We start from the raw sequence: 15,398 nt of genomic DNA on the forward strand, positions 1-15,398 counted from the left end.
CAATATCTTAAAGTGATCTTGGCTTGTAGTTATAACACTTAACTAATCAGAATTGAACATATAGAAACTATAATAATTAATCAGTCAACATATATTCATGTGAGCACTGTTTTATTTTCCTACTATAATTTCAGTCCTCTAAAAACATTGCCGTCAGTCTGTCAGTCTAGATAGATAGATAGATAGATAGATAGATACTGTAGATAGACAAATAGATAGATAGAGATAAATGCATCAAGCTTTAGAACCAAGACTACGATGTGATGACAACGTTACATTACAGCAAATGCTTCATGAGAATTAAATTGTGAATCTTACTGGTATAAGTCAAGTTATGTCATTTGCCGTTGGTGAATAGTTTCAAACTAATTAATTCCTCCCCACACATATTTCTGTGTTGTCACTGATGTTGTATCCTACTGACTCACCTGCCTGTGAGGAGCCCCCACCAGGAGGACATAAGGGCCTTCGTCCTACTCCTTCCGCCCAACACTCCCCACTGACAGGTGCCGCCCCAGCCCGTAGGAGGACGTTCAATGACCAATATCACCCTCCCCACCCGGCTCGCGGGGATGGGGCGTATGGGAGGGTAATCCCTCCTGGACGCTATTGGTGGAAAGTCTAGGCTGAAGTTTTGTTGTGATGCCAATTACCATTTCCCCCATGTAGCCCCTCCCTGACCACTGCTGATTGGTCTTGGGTATTAGATGAGTCATCTAGCTTGGTGTCTCCCCCAATGACCCCATGTGACCTAGGCAAACATTCAGCAGAATAGCAGATCTATACTGTAAGTTCATAATGTTCATAATTATGGGGCGGCCATAGCTGAGTGGTTAGTAAGCCCGCCTAGGGAGCCAGAGGCCCTGGTTGCCCCAGGTACGATTCCAGGCCACGCCAGCGTATGTGTCGATGAAATGAAATTTGTCCCTGAGCAACACTCTTAACCCCTAATTGCTCACAGGCCCTCATTGGAAACAAGCCGGCAAGGACTTTCATGAACGTCCTGTTAAAAGGAATTATCCTTATCCTTAATGCGTCGCAGTGTGACGGGTTGTGAGCTTTCAGATCACTTGTTTGGTGTAGATGGAAAAAGGAAATGACCTAAGTATATAGGGTTGAAGTGGTTACCCACTAAAACCATATATATTTTGTTCACTGTAGTCCCCAGGACTATACTAGGCCCACTCCTGTTTTCGCTGTAGGCCTACACTAAAAATATTAAAATAGGCGCTCACAACGCGCCACAACACCAGGCCATTGCATTTGAACTACTTTTTGTATTAGTTTGGTTAGTGTTGTTTCTCTTAACTACTGCTGCTAGATTTCCTGTCTCCAGTTCCATGTTAGGCAGTGTTTAGATCCAGAGTCAGTTAAACTCCTAGAACATTATTTCATTGTAAATGACATCTAAAGACCTGAAGAACTAGGCACCACACTGCAGTAATAAAGGGGTATTAAACTCAATTCTCCATCCTCCCCGCCTGGAGGCTTTCCATGTTGGGGGAGGGAGGAGCTGTTATATCAGTTATAACTTAATATGTTTTAAAAAGGCAATGTAATTATGAACTGATAATTACATGTAAGGATGTGAGGCATGGTACATTATTATTTACTATTTACATTATTATTCTAATAATCTTCTTGGGTCTAGCTGTATGTATACAGAATAGAACCAGATGATGTGCTGTGGTGACCCTGATGGGAATTCCTTTTTCCATATATTAATGTCCTACTTCATACCACAGTGTCACACTAAAGTAGCAAAAATAGCCGATCCACAAGCTCACAAAGCGTTGGGATGCGAAGCGGTATGAGCTTTTAGAGTGTGTCTGTGGGTTTTATAAATATTGAACCAACAAAAGCTTGTGACTAAACCATAACTACATTGGATGGATACAGGATAGGTGGGCACTAGGGACATCTGGGCACCTTGATGTAAAATTGGCTATTTTGTCCAAAATGTTAAATTCAAAATGTTAAGTGTTATGTTAAATGTTAATGTAAAGTATACATGATGGGACCATGCACGGTACATCATTATCAGACTTAATTTTAGACCTTAATTGTCTAATGTTTAAGCATATTCTAATCATGTATACTTTAACTATTTTCCGTCCAGTCTGACACCTCTGAGCAGGAGGAGGGGTAAACCCTCCATTCAGTGCACAATGTATCACAGTGTGGTTGCAGTGCTAAAGGTGTAATCACGGAGCTATCCGCTTGATGTATTATAATGAAGAGTGCATTCAGATATCCTATATTACAATTGGGAAAAGTCAGCACTTCCTGTCCCCCGCTGAAGCCGCCCCCCTGAAGCCATTTCATTGTTTCAGTATCAACACAACAACAACATATCATATATTTTGCCACAGTAGTGACCACACCGGAAGGGGAAACCCTTTAGCACAAGTCAAGTTTCGGTTTTGTTTTTGCCTCCGGGTGTTGCCACATCAATGAAAAACAAGCGGACCATCATGGGCTCTGGTGTTGCCAAATCATGTGCGAGAAACAGGCACCAGTGTTGCAATGAACGTCTACACGCTCTACTGTTTCTGTCTCCGATGTGCGGGCCAGGCTATTAGATGTCTAGTTATAATACAACAAAAAGGCTAAATGGAACCACCAGTATCTCCAGTGAAGTTGTGTAGCCTACAGGTGTAAACGTGTGTTTACAAGAAAACATAATAAGTGGGTTTCAGGTGAGCTGATCACAGCCAATACACAGTATCAGTAAAATTGTTAATTTGTTAATTCGACAGCGTGACAATGAATTGAGTGATAACATTTCATGTAAACATACATCAAGACAAAGGTGAAACTCTCAGCAGGGTATACAGCACTGCAGGGAGTTGCAACCTGGATCCAGCAGATGCTAGAAGTACTAACTACCAGTTGTTTGCTTTGTGACACCATCATGTCTTACTTGCATGTGAATACAGAAAATATTAAAGGGCTGAATAGCCGGTGTAAAAACACAAATTGGCCTGTTATAGCGCCACCATGAGGGTGATTTGAACATTTTCAAGTGGCATTTCTTCCTTGGCCTGTGCTGCAAACTTTGGAAGCCAATCTTAGCCAATCAAGATGGAATATGAAAAATCTGAAAGACCCATTTCATTTAATGACTATAGAGATACTGTGCACCGATTTGCGTGATGTTTGGACAAAATCTGTAGGAGTAATGTCAAAATGTGTTTTACAAAATTCTGCCTCTTGGTGGCGCTATAACAAAACCATGGGGAAAATTGGGGCAGAGGTTCTGCTCTAGCATCCAGGGAGTGTGTGTGCACAGTTTTGCTGTGATCAAGGCAACGGTGCCGGAGATTAGCTGTTCATTAGCTGTTCACACGAACAGACGGACAGGGTCCAAAACTCAGTCTCGGCCATGCCTTTCGGCCTGGCGGAGACAACCAACACAGCTGTCCTTCAGTGTTTACTGATATGATTGACCTGTAATCACAGTAGAAAATAGCACAGTGATTCTCAGATTGGGGTCAGGGGACCCCCAGGGATCCTTAAGGGGGTTCCAGGGGGTCTCCAGAAAAATCTGTTAATATAGCATAAAAATCAGCAAGCCACTATAAACCCTATACATCAGCTATATCTACAACCTTGTAGATTGGCTATTTAAAAAAATATATAAAGTGAATGTTTTGGTATATTTGCATAAATAACTGTCTCAAATATGAACACACAGTATCCCCTATCACAGTGGTTCTCAAACCTTTTAATTTCAAGGACCCCCAGTTTGATATGCATTAGACCACTATTATTAAAATTCAAAAATGGCAGATCTACAAGCTCACAATATGTCACTTATCATTAGATTATATTTATATTAGTTTTCTTAAAAAATGACCTACATCTACAAGCACCTACGAGCTTGTAGATATATAGATCTATATAATTTCACATTTATACATCTTTAAGAACACAGACTATTTAAGAATATGAAATGTGCAGACTCCAATAAATTCCAGTAAACAGGTCTAGACATAATAAGCTTATCAGATCATCAAAACATGTTAAAAACTCTAATGACTATCAAACGAGTACATTTGGGGTCCTTACAAATGCCTTGTGGACAATAATTAATTGATGAGTCTCCTATCATGCTCTGTCAAATATTACATAAATAAATGAGAATATAAGCAAAGCTAGCAGCTTCCCAGATCAACAGAAAACTTTAAGAACTGTCCTGAATATCAAACGTGGGGAGAGAGATGAAGCAGGGACCCCCACTACATATTGTATAAAACTAGAGGTCCGGGCGCCCTACGGGCGCGACGCATTGTGGGCTTGTAGATATGCTATTTTCAAATGGCTGAAAAGTATATAGGCTGAAGTGGTTAATAATGTATATGTGTTGAAATAATAATCAAAATCTACAAAGTAGATATTTTAGCCCTATTATACATTAGTACAGGGGTCTTCGACCTTTTCAGACCAGGGACCCCCAAACTGATGGGGTGATGGAGCAGGGACCCCCTACCTACCCCCTACCTCGTAGGGTAGGGGGGAGGCCACCACATATATCATATATTTATGTATACAATTGTGTTTTATATGTATAAACATGAACAAATGGTTGCCTGGAGCCTGCTCCTACCCACAGGTTGTCCCAGTAGGTGTGCAAAAGACCTTTTCTTTCTCTACAAAATATGTATAAACATACCATGTTATTGTGCATTCAATACTAAGCTATTCAAATATGTCATGTTATGTTTAAAGACATTTGACATTTTTGAAAAAAAAATAACAAAGTGTTTTAACTTTTTTTTTTTTAATCAAACAATTTCGCGTACCCCCTGCAGTACCTCCGCGGATCCCCTAGGGGTCGCGGACCCCCTGTTGAAGACCTCTGCATTAGTATAATGTACACGTTCAGTACATTGCAACAGCGGTCTCTCTGTCTCTCTCTCTCTCTCTCTCTCTCTCTGTGTGGAGGGAGCATGGTCGAGTGAGCATGAGTTTGTATTGAGAGAGAGAGTGGACAATGTTGCCATGTCCATTAATTGTAAGCGACTTGTAAGTGACTTTGAGCGAGGAGGAATGGAGGCAAATGGAGGAAAATTCACAGAGTGGATTGCTTATTTTCTTGCGCGCAACCTGGCAACGTTGATTCTCCGTGCTCACGCTAAAGGGAACAAAATGGTGTACCCGAAATGTTGTCCGGCTCGCGGTGTTTCGGTGTCGCTCGGCGGTGGTCGGCGGTGACGTTAGGGAACAACATGGTCGACCGTAATGTTGTGAGTTTGTGCTGGCCGCAATGAATTATGCTCCGAGAAGGCAAATGTGTGGTGCGCCATGAAAAGTAGCCTACTGCACCCGTAAATTAATTGCGCGCGTTGTGGCTTGTGTTGTTAGTGACATACTTATGTAGTTGTTGTGTTTAGTGCGAAACAATGACACGGGGAAATGATGGCTTTTCATCTTTCCAATGTATTATAGGATTGTGTTGCAGATTAAACTTTTTCATAGATGTCATAGATAGCTTCATGTTTGACAGCACTATACATCAGTGTTGGATTCATGTCAATGTGTATTTCCATACAGTTAAACACTTAAACCATCAATACTTAGAAAACTTGTACTTGATCGAATTGAATCGAGAGATTTTTCCCTCTACACCAAACCTCCTTGCCAAAAATAGCCGATCTACAAGCTCACGTTGTGAGCTTGTAGATCGGCTATTTTTGGCTAATGTTCCCCTCAGAAAAGGAATTCTAGGATTCAAGTGGATTCCCAATTCTAGGATTCCCATATATGGAGATCCCCTTGTCCTCAGTATATGCCCATATATGGGCATAACCCCTTTTGTGCCCAAATATAGAGCTGAGTGATTTGTTTGCGCCTCAAAAATACTGATAATAGCTGATCTTCACATTGTGATGTGTTGAGCTTGTATATCTGTTATTTTCACCAATATGGAAGTGGTTAATTCATGATGTATTTTTATGTTTGGTTCTCTGGGTTCGTTCCTCAAAATGTAGTGGCGTGAATGTCATATAACTGTGTGTGTGTGTGTGTGTGTGTGTGTGTGTGTGTGTGTGTGTGTGTGTGTGTGTGTGTGTGTGTGTGTGTGTGTGCGCCTGTGTATGCGTGTTTGTGCGTGCGCTCGCGTGTGTATAGGTTGTCAGGCTGCATGATCTCAAAGAAAGGCTGTTCTTATCTGGTCTCTGCTCTGAGGTCCAACTCTCATCTGAAAGTGTTGGATTTGACGTACAATCATCCAGGAGACATCGGGATAAGGAATCTGTCTGATCTACCATTGCAGACTCTCAGGTATGGAGAGAACCAGTGTGTTCTAGTAGGTTTAGAGGGAATCATACTGTGATGCTGTATAGTATTGTTTAATGCTGTGAAATCATTATCAATCAATGTTTTTATTATCAAATATAATATTCACTGCTGGCTTTGTCTCTCCTCCAACCCCAGTGTGGACCATTGTGGAGAGTCCTGGCTGAAACCAGGTCTGATGAAGTGTAAGTGTGTATTCCGTTTCATTCATGAAATCAAAGCAGCACATATCCAGATATCTACTTTACTTTATTTGTTTCTTTGGTCTGGAGAATGCTCATTAATGAACGCTAAAACATGCTTCATGTATTGCGTACACAAGATTAACTCATTCACTGCCACTGATGTAAAACACATACATTTTTCCCGATTACCAACACTGCCACGACGTAAAAAACGTAATAAAACAAAACCCCACAGAACCCAAGATATCGTGATCCGAAGATTTGCTGAAACCTCATTTCCATCCGTAGTCCCCAAAACACACAAACATAACAATATTAATACATAGATAACAAAACGCTCAATTATAATCAGACAGAGGCCTATTATAAACATTTAAGAAAGCCTAAGTACAATTTACAATTAGGCATTTAGCAGATGCTCTCAATCCAGAGCGATGTACAGTAAGCAAGGACAACACAAGGTGATCAAATCCATAGAAATAATAATCTACTAATAAACTAATGCATAAGTAAGCTAAGAACCTATCATCAGTCTAACCGTAGAATATGTATCTAAAAAAAGAAATATGTACATTGAAACTATTCACACCGATTTGAATCCTGACTGGTTGGGATCCAGCAGGTTGTTTTGTGAGAGAAAGCTGGTTGGAAACAACACGTTCAAGAGTTTTGGAAAGAAAGGAAAGGAGTGATACCGGTCTGTTGTTCTTGAGTTGTTGTTTTTGAGGAGCGGCGTTACTCTGGCTGACTTGAAGGCAGACGGGACACAGCCTGAAGTTACAGATGTGTTGATGATGGAGGTAATGAAGGGGAGCAGATCAGGTGCAATGGTCAATTACCAATTACAGATTAAACCAGTTACAATGGTCAATTACCAATGACTTACCACCAACAGGTGGTAGGTCTAGAGGAGGTCACTAGTTTTAGAACCTCATCTGGAGAGAAAGGAGAGAAGGAGGACAGGCATGCTATGTTGGGGTTAGCATTGGGTGAGTCAGACACTTCTTTATATGGAAGATGGAAAAGGAGCTGCTGATGTCATCAACCTTCTTCTCAAAGTAGGTGACAAAAGCATCAGCTGAAAGGGATGAAGGTGGGGTTTGGGGAGGGGGTTTAAGAGGGAGGAGAACGTGGAAAAGAGCTTCCTTGGGTTAGAGGGACAGGATTACATCTTGGCGTGGTAGAAAGAGGATTTAGCTGTAGATAGTGAGAGGGAGAAGGCAGAAAGGAGTGAGTGAAAGTAGTGAAAGTTGGAGAAGTCATCTGGTTGTTCCGTCTTCTGCCCTGAGAGGTGTTCGCTCAGCTCTGAGGGTTGCATATAACCACGGAGCCGGCGGACATGGGCGTGCTGTTCTGGAAGAGAGAGGAGAGTGACGGTTAAACACAGATGAGATAGTGGAGAGAAAGGATGAGGTTTCAGTGTATGGTGAGAGGCAGGGGAAGGAATCCAGGGAGGGTAGAGAGGACAGTATAGAGGACGAGAGAATGGAGGGGTTTAGGGACCTCAGGTTATGTTGAGTGGTGACGGTCTGAGGGTGAGTGGGTTTAGGTGGGAGAGTAGAGAGAGAGAGAGAGGGAGAAGGTTATGAAGTAATGGTCAGAGGTATGTAGGGGTAACAGAGAGGTTAGAGGGAGAACACAAGGTCCAATACATTACCAGCTCTATGAGTGGGAGGAGAAGGAGACAGGGAGAATGAAGACAGGAGGGACGTAACAGGAAGATACTTCTCTGCAGTAGGTAGGTTGAAGTCACCCTGTAGAATGAAGGGGTTTCATCCACCGGAAAGGAGCTGATCAGAGAATCTAGTTCTTCCAGGAAGTTCCTAAGTAGTAGTAAGTCCAGTAATTAAAGGGCAGAGGTTGGACCAAATTGTATTATTTTGTTTCTCAACTGATTTTGACTGAAAATGAATCAATTCCCTGACCTCAAAAACATAGGATTAGACACTTTGTTTACATTCATAGCTCTATTAGTTTGGAAGATATGCCAATTTTTGGAATTAAATACTCACCATGGCGGCCATCTTGGATTTAGGGTATTAGCAGTGAGCAGATCAGGGTAGATTTTTTATCCTGTCAAAATCAGTTGAGAAACAAAATAATACAATTTGGTCCAACGTGAGTGTTTTTTTTACTTGAATTACCGGGGGCTGTTAGTGACACGATAGTTCACTTTGTGATACAAGCGCCAAATTTTCCACAAAGTTTCTTCTGGACCTACTTTTTCACAAAAGCCCATTAGCCACCCAAAAAATAATAATAATATGGCTGCCATTTTCCAAAATGGCTGCCGGCGAAAGACATGCTATGTGGTTTTTGACCTGGATTGTGATTGGATAATCCAATTTTGATTATTTTGGCTTCAGAATATAGTTTTGACTCCGCCCCACGGAAATCATTTTGGCATCAGAATATAGTTTTGACTCCCCCCCGCCCCCTCCCCCCGTTAGCCAAGCAAAAAAATATATTTATGACTGCCATTTTCCAAAATGGCTGCCAGCTAAAGACATTTAGCATGTTTTTTTTTTACCTGGATTGAAATTATTTTGGCATCAGAATATAGTTTTGACTCTCCCCCACCCCCTCCCCCGTTAAAAAATATATATATATGACTGCCATTTTCCAAAATGGCTGCCTGCGAAAGACATTTTATGTGTGTTTTTACCTGGATTGTCTTTTGATAATCCAAATGTTTTCTGAGGGTGTACTGTCAAAAGGTTGCGCAGAATGCGTACCACTGAGCTAAGGGACTAACGGGATACAGGTGGAGAAATAAAACTAATCACAAGGTAACGAGACAAGACAGGAAACGTTACGACAAAATAAAACAAACACAACAGTAGGCTAAAGTAAAAACTAAGTAACCACTTAAAACAGGACAAACTAACACATTACAAAACAGTACTGTACTGTTAGTGTACAGCACTGTACTTTACTCTACTGTACTGTTCTGTTATTGTACAGCATAGTACTGTACTGTACAGTACTGTACTGTATTGCTATTGTACAGCACAGTACTGTACTGTGCTGTACTGTATTGTTATTGAACAGCACTGTACTGTATTGTTGTTGGTTACCAGTTCACGATTTAGTGAAGAATCTAGGCCCTGAAAAATCCATTGGCATCCTTTTCTTTCACGCTTTCACTGGATTTGAGGTCGTGTCAGCCTTTCGTGGGAAAAGGCAAAAAGACAGAAACCCGGTAAGTGTGGCCTGAAGTGTCTCATGTCTTCCAGAAGCTCAGTCAATACCCACCAGTAACAGTGCATGACAAGAACAGCACTAGTGATTGTTGTGGTAGACTATACACAATATGTACTATAGCCTAATCTGTATAATAATGGACACAGGTACACTTCAAGTTCTTAGCTTAGCACGGGAGCTCTTGTTTATTATCACCGTCTCGGTTACAGTACCGGCATTATCTGACTTCCGGTCTCGTGCTTGTCAGCATAAAAGCATCCTGCTTCCAGCAGTGGTAATAGTGACCTTCACAATAAAGGTTTAAGCAGTACCAAACATTACATCTCCCTTTAACAAGAAAATAAGATGTGCAGAGCATCAAATGACATGCAGAAAAATAAGGCACTCAAATTACACAATATTCAATTCGCAGTATACTGTAAAATCCTTGGCAGTGCAAATAACTTCAGTGCAGAAATATAACTTCAGTATACTGAAAAGTGCTGCAGTATTTAAGTGTGCTTCTTCTGGAGCAACAATAATACTAGCGACAAGTAGTTCCAACTCCTGTGAAATGTTAGCAGCAACTTCAGGGAATCACACTGTAATGACAGTATTAAACTGGTGAACATCTCATGACAGGTAAGTATCCGAATACAGTACAGTATCACAAATTAGTTTATTTTCTTTTCTTATAAACACATTAAATCACGGTATGTTGTACAATTCTTTTTCTTTTTCTCTTTTTTTTTTTTTTTCATTTCAGGGCAGCGATCCGCCTACACCCTTTACAATCAATTATAAGTCAAGGACTTGCCTCGGCTTAACGACACGTCCATACCTTGTGCGTTGACAAGGTTCAGTGTGAACAGGTTCACTGACAGAACCAGGGTGAGGCGGGTCTTCTCGTGCAGTGACCGGGTCGTCCTCGCTGATCTCTGGTTGCTGTGTGATGGGTGCATGGTTGTCTAGCAGATGCCGTCGGTTGCGCCTGTATGACTGTCCATCACCGGTCTGGATGTGGTAGCTCCGTGGGGTCTCAGCTGGTTGGATGACTGTCGCTGGTTTCCATGTGCCATCTCCCTGCTGGAAACGGATGGGCGCTCCGGCGTGCAGCGTTGACAGAGGTCTGGTAGATCTGTTGTAGTGCTGTTTCTGGCGCTGCTGGCAGTTCTCTCTCCTTGCACGTACAGTGGCCTGGGGGGTCACCTGAGGTCGAAGTTGTTGAGTCGTCGTGGGCAGGATGGAACGCAGTCTGCGGCTCATCAGGATCTGGGCTGGGGATTTGAGTCCGTTGACTGGTGTGTTCCTATACTCCAGAAGGCTGAGGTATGGATCTTTCTTGTCCTCTTTGGCCTTGGTGAGGATCCGCTTTGCGGTTTGAACAGTCTTTTCGGCAAGGCCGTTGCACTGCGGGTAATGCGGGCTCGAAGTGACGTGCTGGAAGCCCCATGACTCTGCAAACAGCTTGAACTCATGTGAGTTATAGCATGGCCCGTTGTCAGAAATGACTTTACGTGCAATTCCTTGTCTTGAAAACACTGCCTTCATCTTGTGAATGACAGCGGCTGTAGTGATGTTGTGCAGGCGCTCTATTTCAAAGTACCTGCTGAGGTAGTCACATATGACAATGTAGTTCTCAGAGTTCCATGTGAATAGATCTGTTGCTACAGTCTCCCACGGGGTCTCTGGGATGTCATGTGAGAGCATGGGTTCTTTAGTGTTGGCACTACGGTGTGTTTGGCATATGTCACACTTTAGGACTGTTTCCTCGATCTGTTGACTCATGCCTGGCCAAAACATTACGTCCCTTGCCCTGTGTTTGCTCTTTTCTACTCCAAAATGTCCTGTGTGTATGCATTTTAGCATGTAGGGTCTGAGCTTGTGTGGAATGATTATTTTCTCACCCTTCAGAAGGATCCCATCAGCCTCTGTGATCTCGTCACGGTGGTTCCAGTACTCGCTGATGAGTGGGTGACATTGTTTTCTTGTCTCCGGCCAGCCTGACCGAATGACTTGCTTTAGAGCGGAGAGCTGCTCATCCTGAGCAGTAGTTTTTTTAATGTCATCTAGCCTGTTTGCACTCACTGGAGCTGTGCTGATGACAGTGTGCACTTGTGTCTCCATGGCCTCTGATAGAGACTTGTCCTCTTCATCCAGGGATTTTCTTGACAGTGTGTCGGCCACCGGGATCTCTTTGCCTGGTCTGTGGATGAGAGTTATGGTGTATTTTTGCAGTGCGAGCATCATGCGCTGTAGGCGCGGTGGAGCAAGGGCTAAGGGTTTGCGGAGAATAGTCTCTAGCGGTTTGTGGTCTGATTCCACAGTTATGTTTCGCCCATAGAGGTACTCGTGGAACCTCTTACACCCATACAGGACTGCATATAGCTCCTTCTCAATTTGGGCATAGTTTTGCTCTGTGCTGTTCAGCAGCTTGGATGCATATGCTACTGGCCTGCCTTCCTGCATGATGGTTGCACCCAGGCCATTTTTTGACGCATCTACTTGCAGTGTCACTTCCTTTTCAGGATCAAAGTAGGCTAACACTGGCCCTGGCTCTGCTGTGATGATCTCCTTCATCTGCTGAAACGCACTGTCATGTGTTGTGTCCCATTTGAACTCTGTCTCCTGCCTTAGCAGAAGTCTGAGTGGTGCACACACCTCGGCCAGATTGGGTGCGAATCTTGCCAGGTAATTTACCATGCCTAACACGGTTTCAAGCTCTGCCTCACTTGTTGGCGGTGGCATGTATCTGATGGCTTTCACCTTAAGCGGGTCTGGTTTCAGACCGTTGGCTGTGAGTTTATGACCGAAGTAGCTCACCTCAGGAACACAGATGCGACACTTCTCTGGGTTTAGTCGTATCCCTCGCTTTCTGGTTCTGTCGAGCATGGCTCGGAGGTTGCTGTCGTGTTCCTCCCTTGTTTTCCCGAACACGACAATGTCGTCCACAATACCAGCCACTCCTTTTAGGCCTTCGTATGTCTCATCCACCCTCCTCTGGAATTCATCCTGGGCAGACACGATGCCAAAGGGCAGCCTGAGGAAACGATATCTTCCAAATGTGGTGTTGAATGTAGTGAGCAGTGAGGACTCCTCACTTAACTTGATTGCCCAATACCCTGATCTTGCATCCAGGATGCTGAAGTACTTTGCCCCAGCTAACTTGGATGTCACATCCTCCAGTGTGGGTAGGGGGTAGTATGGCCTCAGAATTGCCTTGTTTAGGGGTCTTGGGTCTAGGCATACTCTAAGTTTGTGTGTCTTTGGCTTTTCACACACTACTAGGGCATTAACCCACTGGGTAGGCTCAGTCACTTTGCATATTATGCTGTCCCTTTCCATGTTGTCCAATTCTGTCTTTAGACGATCTCTAAGGGCGAATGGTACCCTCCGTGGTGGGCAGATAACTGGTGCTACACTGGGGTCTATTCTGAAACTGCACTCGCCTGGGAATGTGCCGATGCCTTTGAAAACATCTGAGTACTCACTTTGTATGTGGTTTGACTGGGTGCTGCTCTCTTTGTCACTGTTGACTGCATACACCACTTTGATGAGTCCCAGGGCTTTGCATGCTTTGTAGCCTAAGATGGGTGGGCCTTTGCAGTTCACTATGTAGAACTTTTCTGTGGTTGACTTGGCTTTGTATCTGCCTGCTATTTTGCAGTAGCCATTTACTTCCAGCGCATGTCCACCGTAGCCAGTTAACTTACGGTCAGCAGCCATTAATTGTGTGCTGGACATTAGCGCATTAAAATCTTTGGCAGGTATTACGCTTGCTTGTGCCCCAGTATCTAGTTTGAAGGTCAACTTTCTGTTCTGTGGCCCCAATCCTATGTCTGCATATGCACTTTCCTCATCTTCCCTCTCTGTAGTAACAGTGTCCACAAACAGCTCAGAGTTATCATCTTCATAATCTTCTCCAACTGTGTGGATTTCTCTGTGCACTGTTCTACCTGGGGTGTAGGACTTAGTTTTACACACTTTTGCATAGTGATTGAATTTTCGGCACTTCAGACATTGTTTACCTTTTGCTGGGCACTCTGTTGATTTATTGTGGTGTCCTCCACACTTGCTACAGGCATTGTCCTGCATTTTTGGGCTTTCATAGTGCTTGCTAGCACCTCTCATGAAGCTTGGCTTTCCAGGTTTGCGATGGTGGATTGCATGCACTTCATGGCTGTCGCTAGCCATAGCCTTTAGCTGCACTTGTGATATCTCATGGGAGCGGGCTATGTCGATCGCTTTTTCTAGCGTGAGCTCCGGCCCCTGGCTGAGTAATTTTTTGCGCACTCTGGGTGAGTTGGTAGCGAAAACAATACGGTCCCTGACCATCTCATCACTGTTAGTGTAGTTACAGTCTTTGACTAATAGCTTGAGCTCTGTCACAAAGTGCTCGAATGACTCACCGCTCCCCTGTGTCTTCTCATGGAATTTGTACCTTGCAAATATGGGGTTTGCTTTCGGAGTGAGGTATTCTGAGAATTTATCGTAGAATGTCTTTAGCAACTTAGCTTCGTCCTCCGTTAGCGTCCATGTGTTGCTGATGTCCCGTCCTTTGTCCCCGATCCACAACAAGAGGAAACTGCATTTCTCCTCTTCTGCTCTCTGTTTGAGCGGGCCTGTGAACATGAGTTCAGCATGTTGCTTGAATCTCCGCCAGGCATCTGGTAGATTAGATGAATCCCAGTCCATCTTCGGAGTAGGGACACCGAACGCCTCCATTTTCGATTTTCCCTCGTCTTTTTATTTTATTTTTATTTTTAGTTTCACGCGGGTCCGTAGTCTAACTAACTACTGTTTACTCTGACACCATGTTGTGGTAGACTATACACAATATGTACTATAGCCTAATCTGTATAATAATGGACACAGTTACACTTCAAGTTCTTAGCTTAGCACGGGAGCTCTTGTTTATTATCACCGTCTCGGTTACAGTACCGGCATTATCTGACTTCCGGTCTCGTGCTTGTCAGCATAAAAGCATCCTGCTTCCAGCAGTGGTAATAGTGACCTTCACAATAAAGGTTTAAGCAGTACCAAACATTACAGTGATGTGGTTGATGATGCAAGATTTTACCTGTTTGCATGGAAGCCGAGGTCCTATGATGCCAATCTACCTACAAGGGCATCTCTTGCACGTCATTTGAAGCGTGCCACTTATCAAGTTGCCCGTGTCTGAAGCCAGGCAGCTGTATGTCAAATGCATACAGAGAGCCCTGCAGCTGGGGATGGCGAGCAGAGGATGACATTTGGCAAGTAGCGTGGATAACACTCTAGCAATTGCCCAGATATGTGAACAACTGACAAAATGCCGGTGCAAGACTGAATGTGGCGGTAGATGCAAGTGCTACCGCTTTGGCCTTCAGTGCACACAGCTGAGTGCCTGCAAATGTGACGATTAGAACAATTTGTGATCCAGGCATGGGGGGGGGTAAAAACTCATATGTTGATACCAAAATAATCAAAATCCAGTCACAATCCAGGTCAAAATACACATAAAATGTCTTTCCCCAGCAGCCATTTTGGAAAGTGGCAGCCATAATGTTTTTTTTCTTGCGTGGCTAAAGAGGGGAGGGGGCGGGGGGAGTCAAAACTATATTCTGATGCCAAAATAATCAAAATTGGATAATCCAATCACAATCCAGGTCAAAATACACATAAAATGCCTTTTGCCTGAAGCCATTTTGGAAAATGGCAGCCATATTGTTTTTTTTTTCACGTAGCTAA

At 43.3% G+C, this 15,398-nt stretch overlaps 1 protein-coding gene across 1 annotated transcript in view; it reads left to right on the plus strand.

Annotated features, from left to right (window-relative positions):
* Positions 1-15,398, plus strand: part of LOC308081375 (NLR family CARD domain-containing protein 3-like) — a 189,015-nt gene that overhangs the window by 164,847 nt on the left and 8,770 nt on the right. The window contains exons 10-11 of the mRNA XM_080457751.1: positions 6,133-6,285; positions 6,439-6,485. Of these exons, the coding sequence (XP_080313877.1) occupies positions 6,133-6,285; positions 6,439-6,485 (200 nt within the window). The remainder of the gene's footprint in view (positions 1-6,132; positions 6,286-6,438; positions 6,486-15,398) is intronic.

The sequence above is a fragment of the Gymnoscopelus braueri genome (assembly GCF_963280865.1).
Source record: "Gymnoscopelus braueri genome assembly, contig: SCAFFOLD_42, whole genome shotgun sequence".
Lineage (NCBI taxonomy): Eukaryota > Metazoa > Chordata > Actinopteri > Myctophiformes > Myctophidae > Gymnoscopelus > Gymnoscopelus braueri.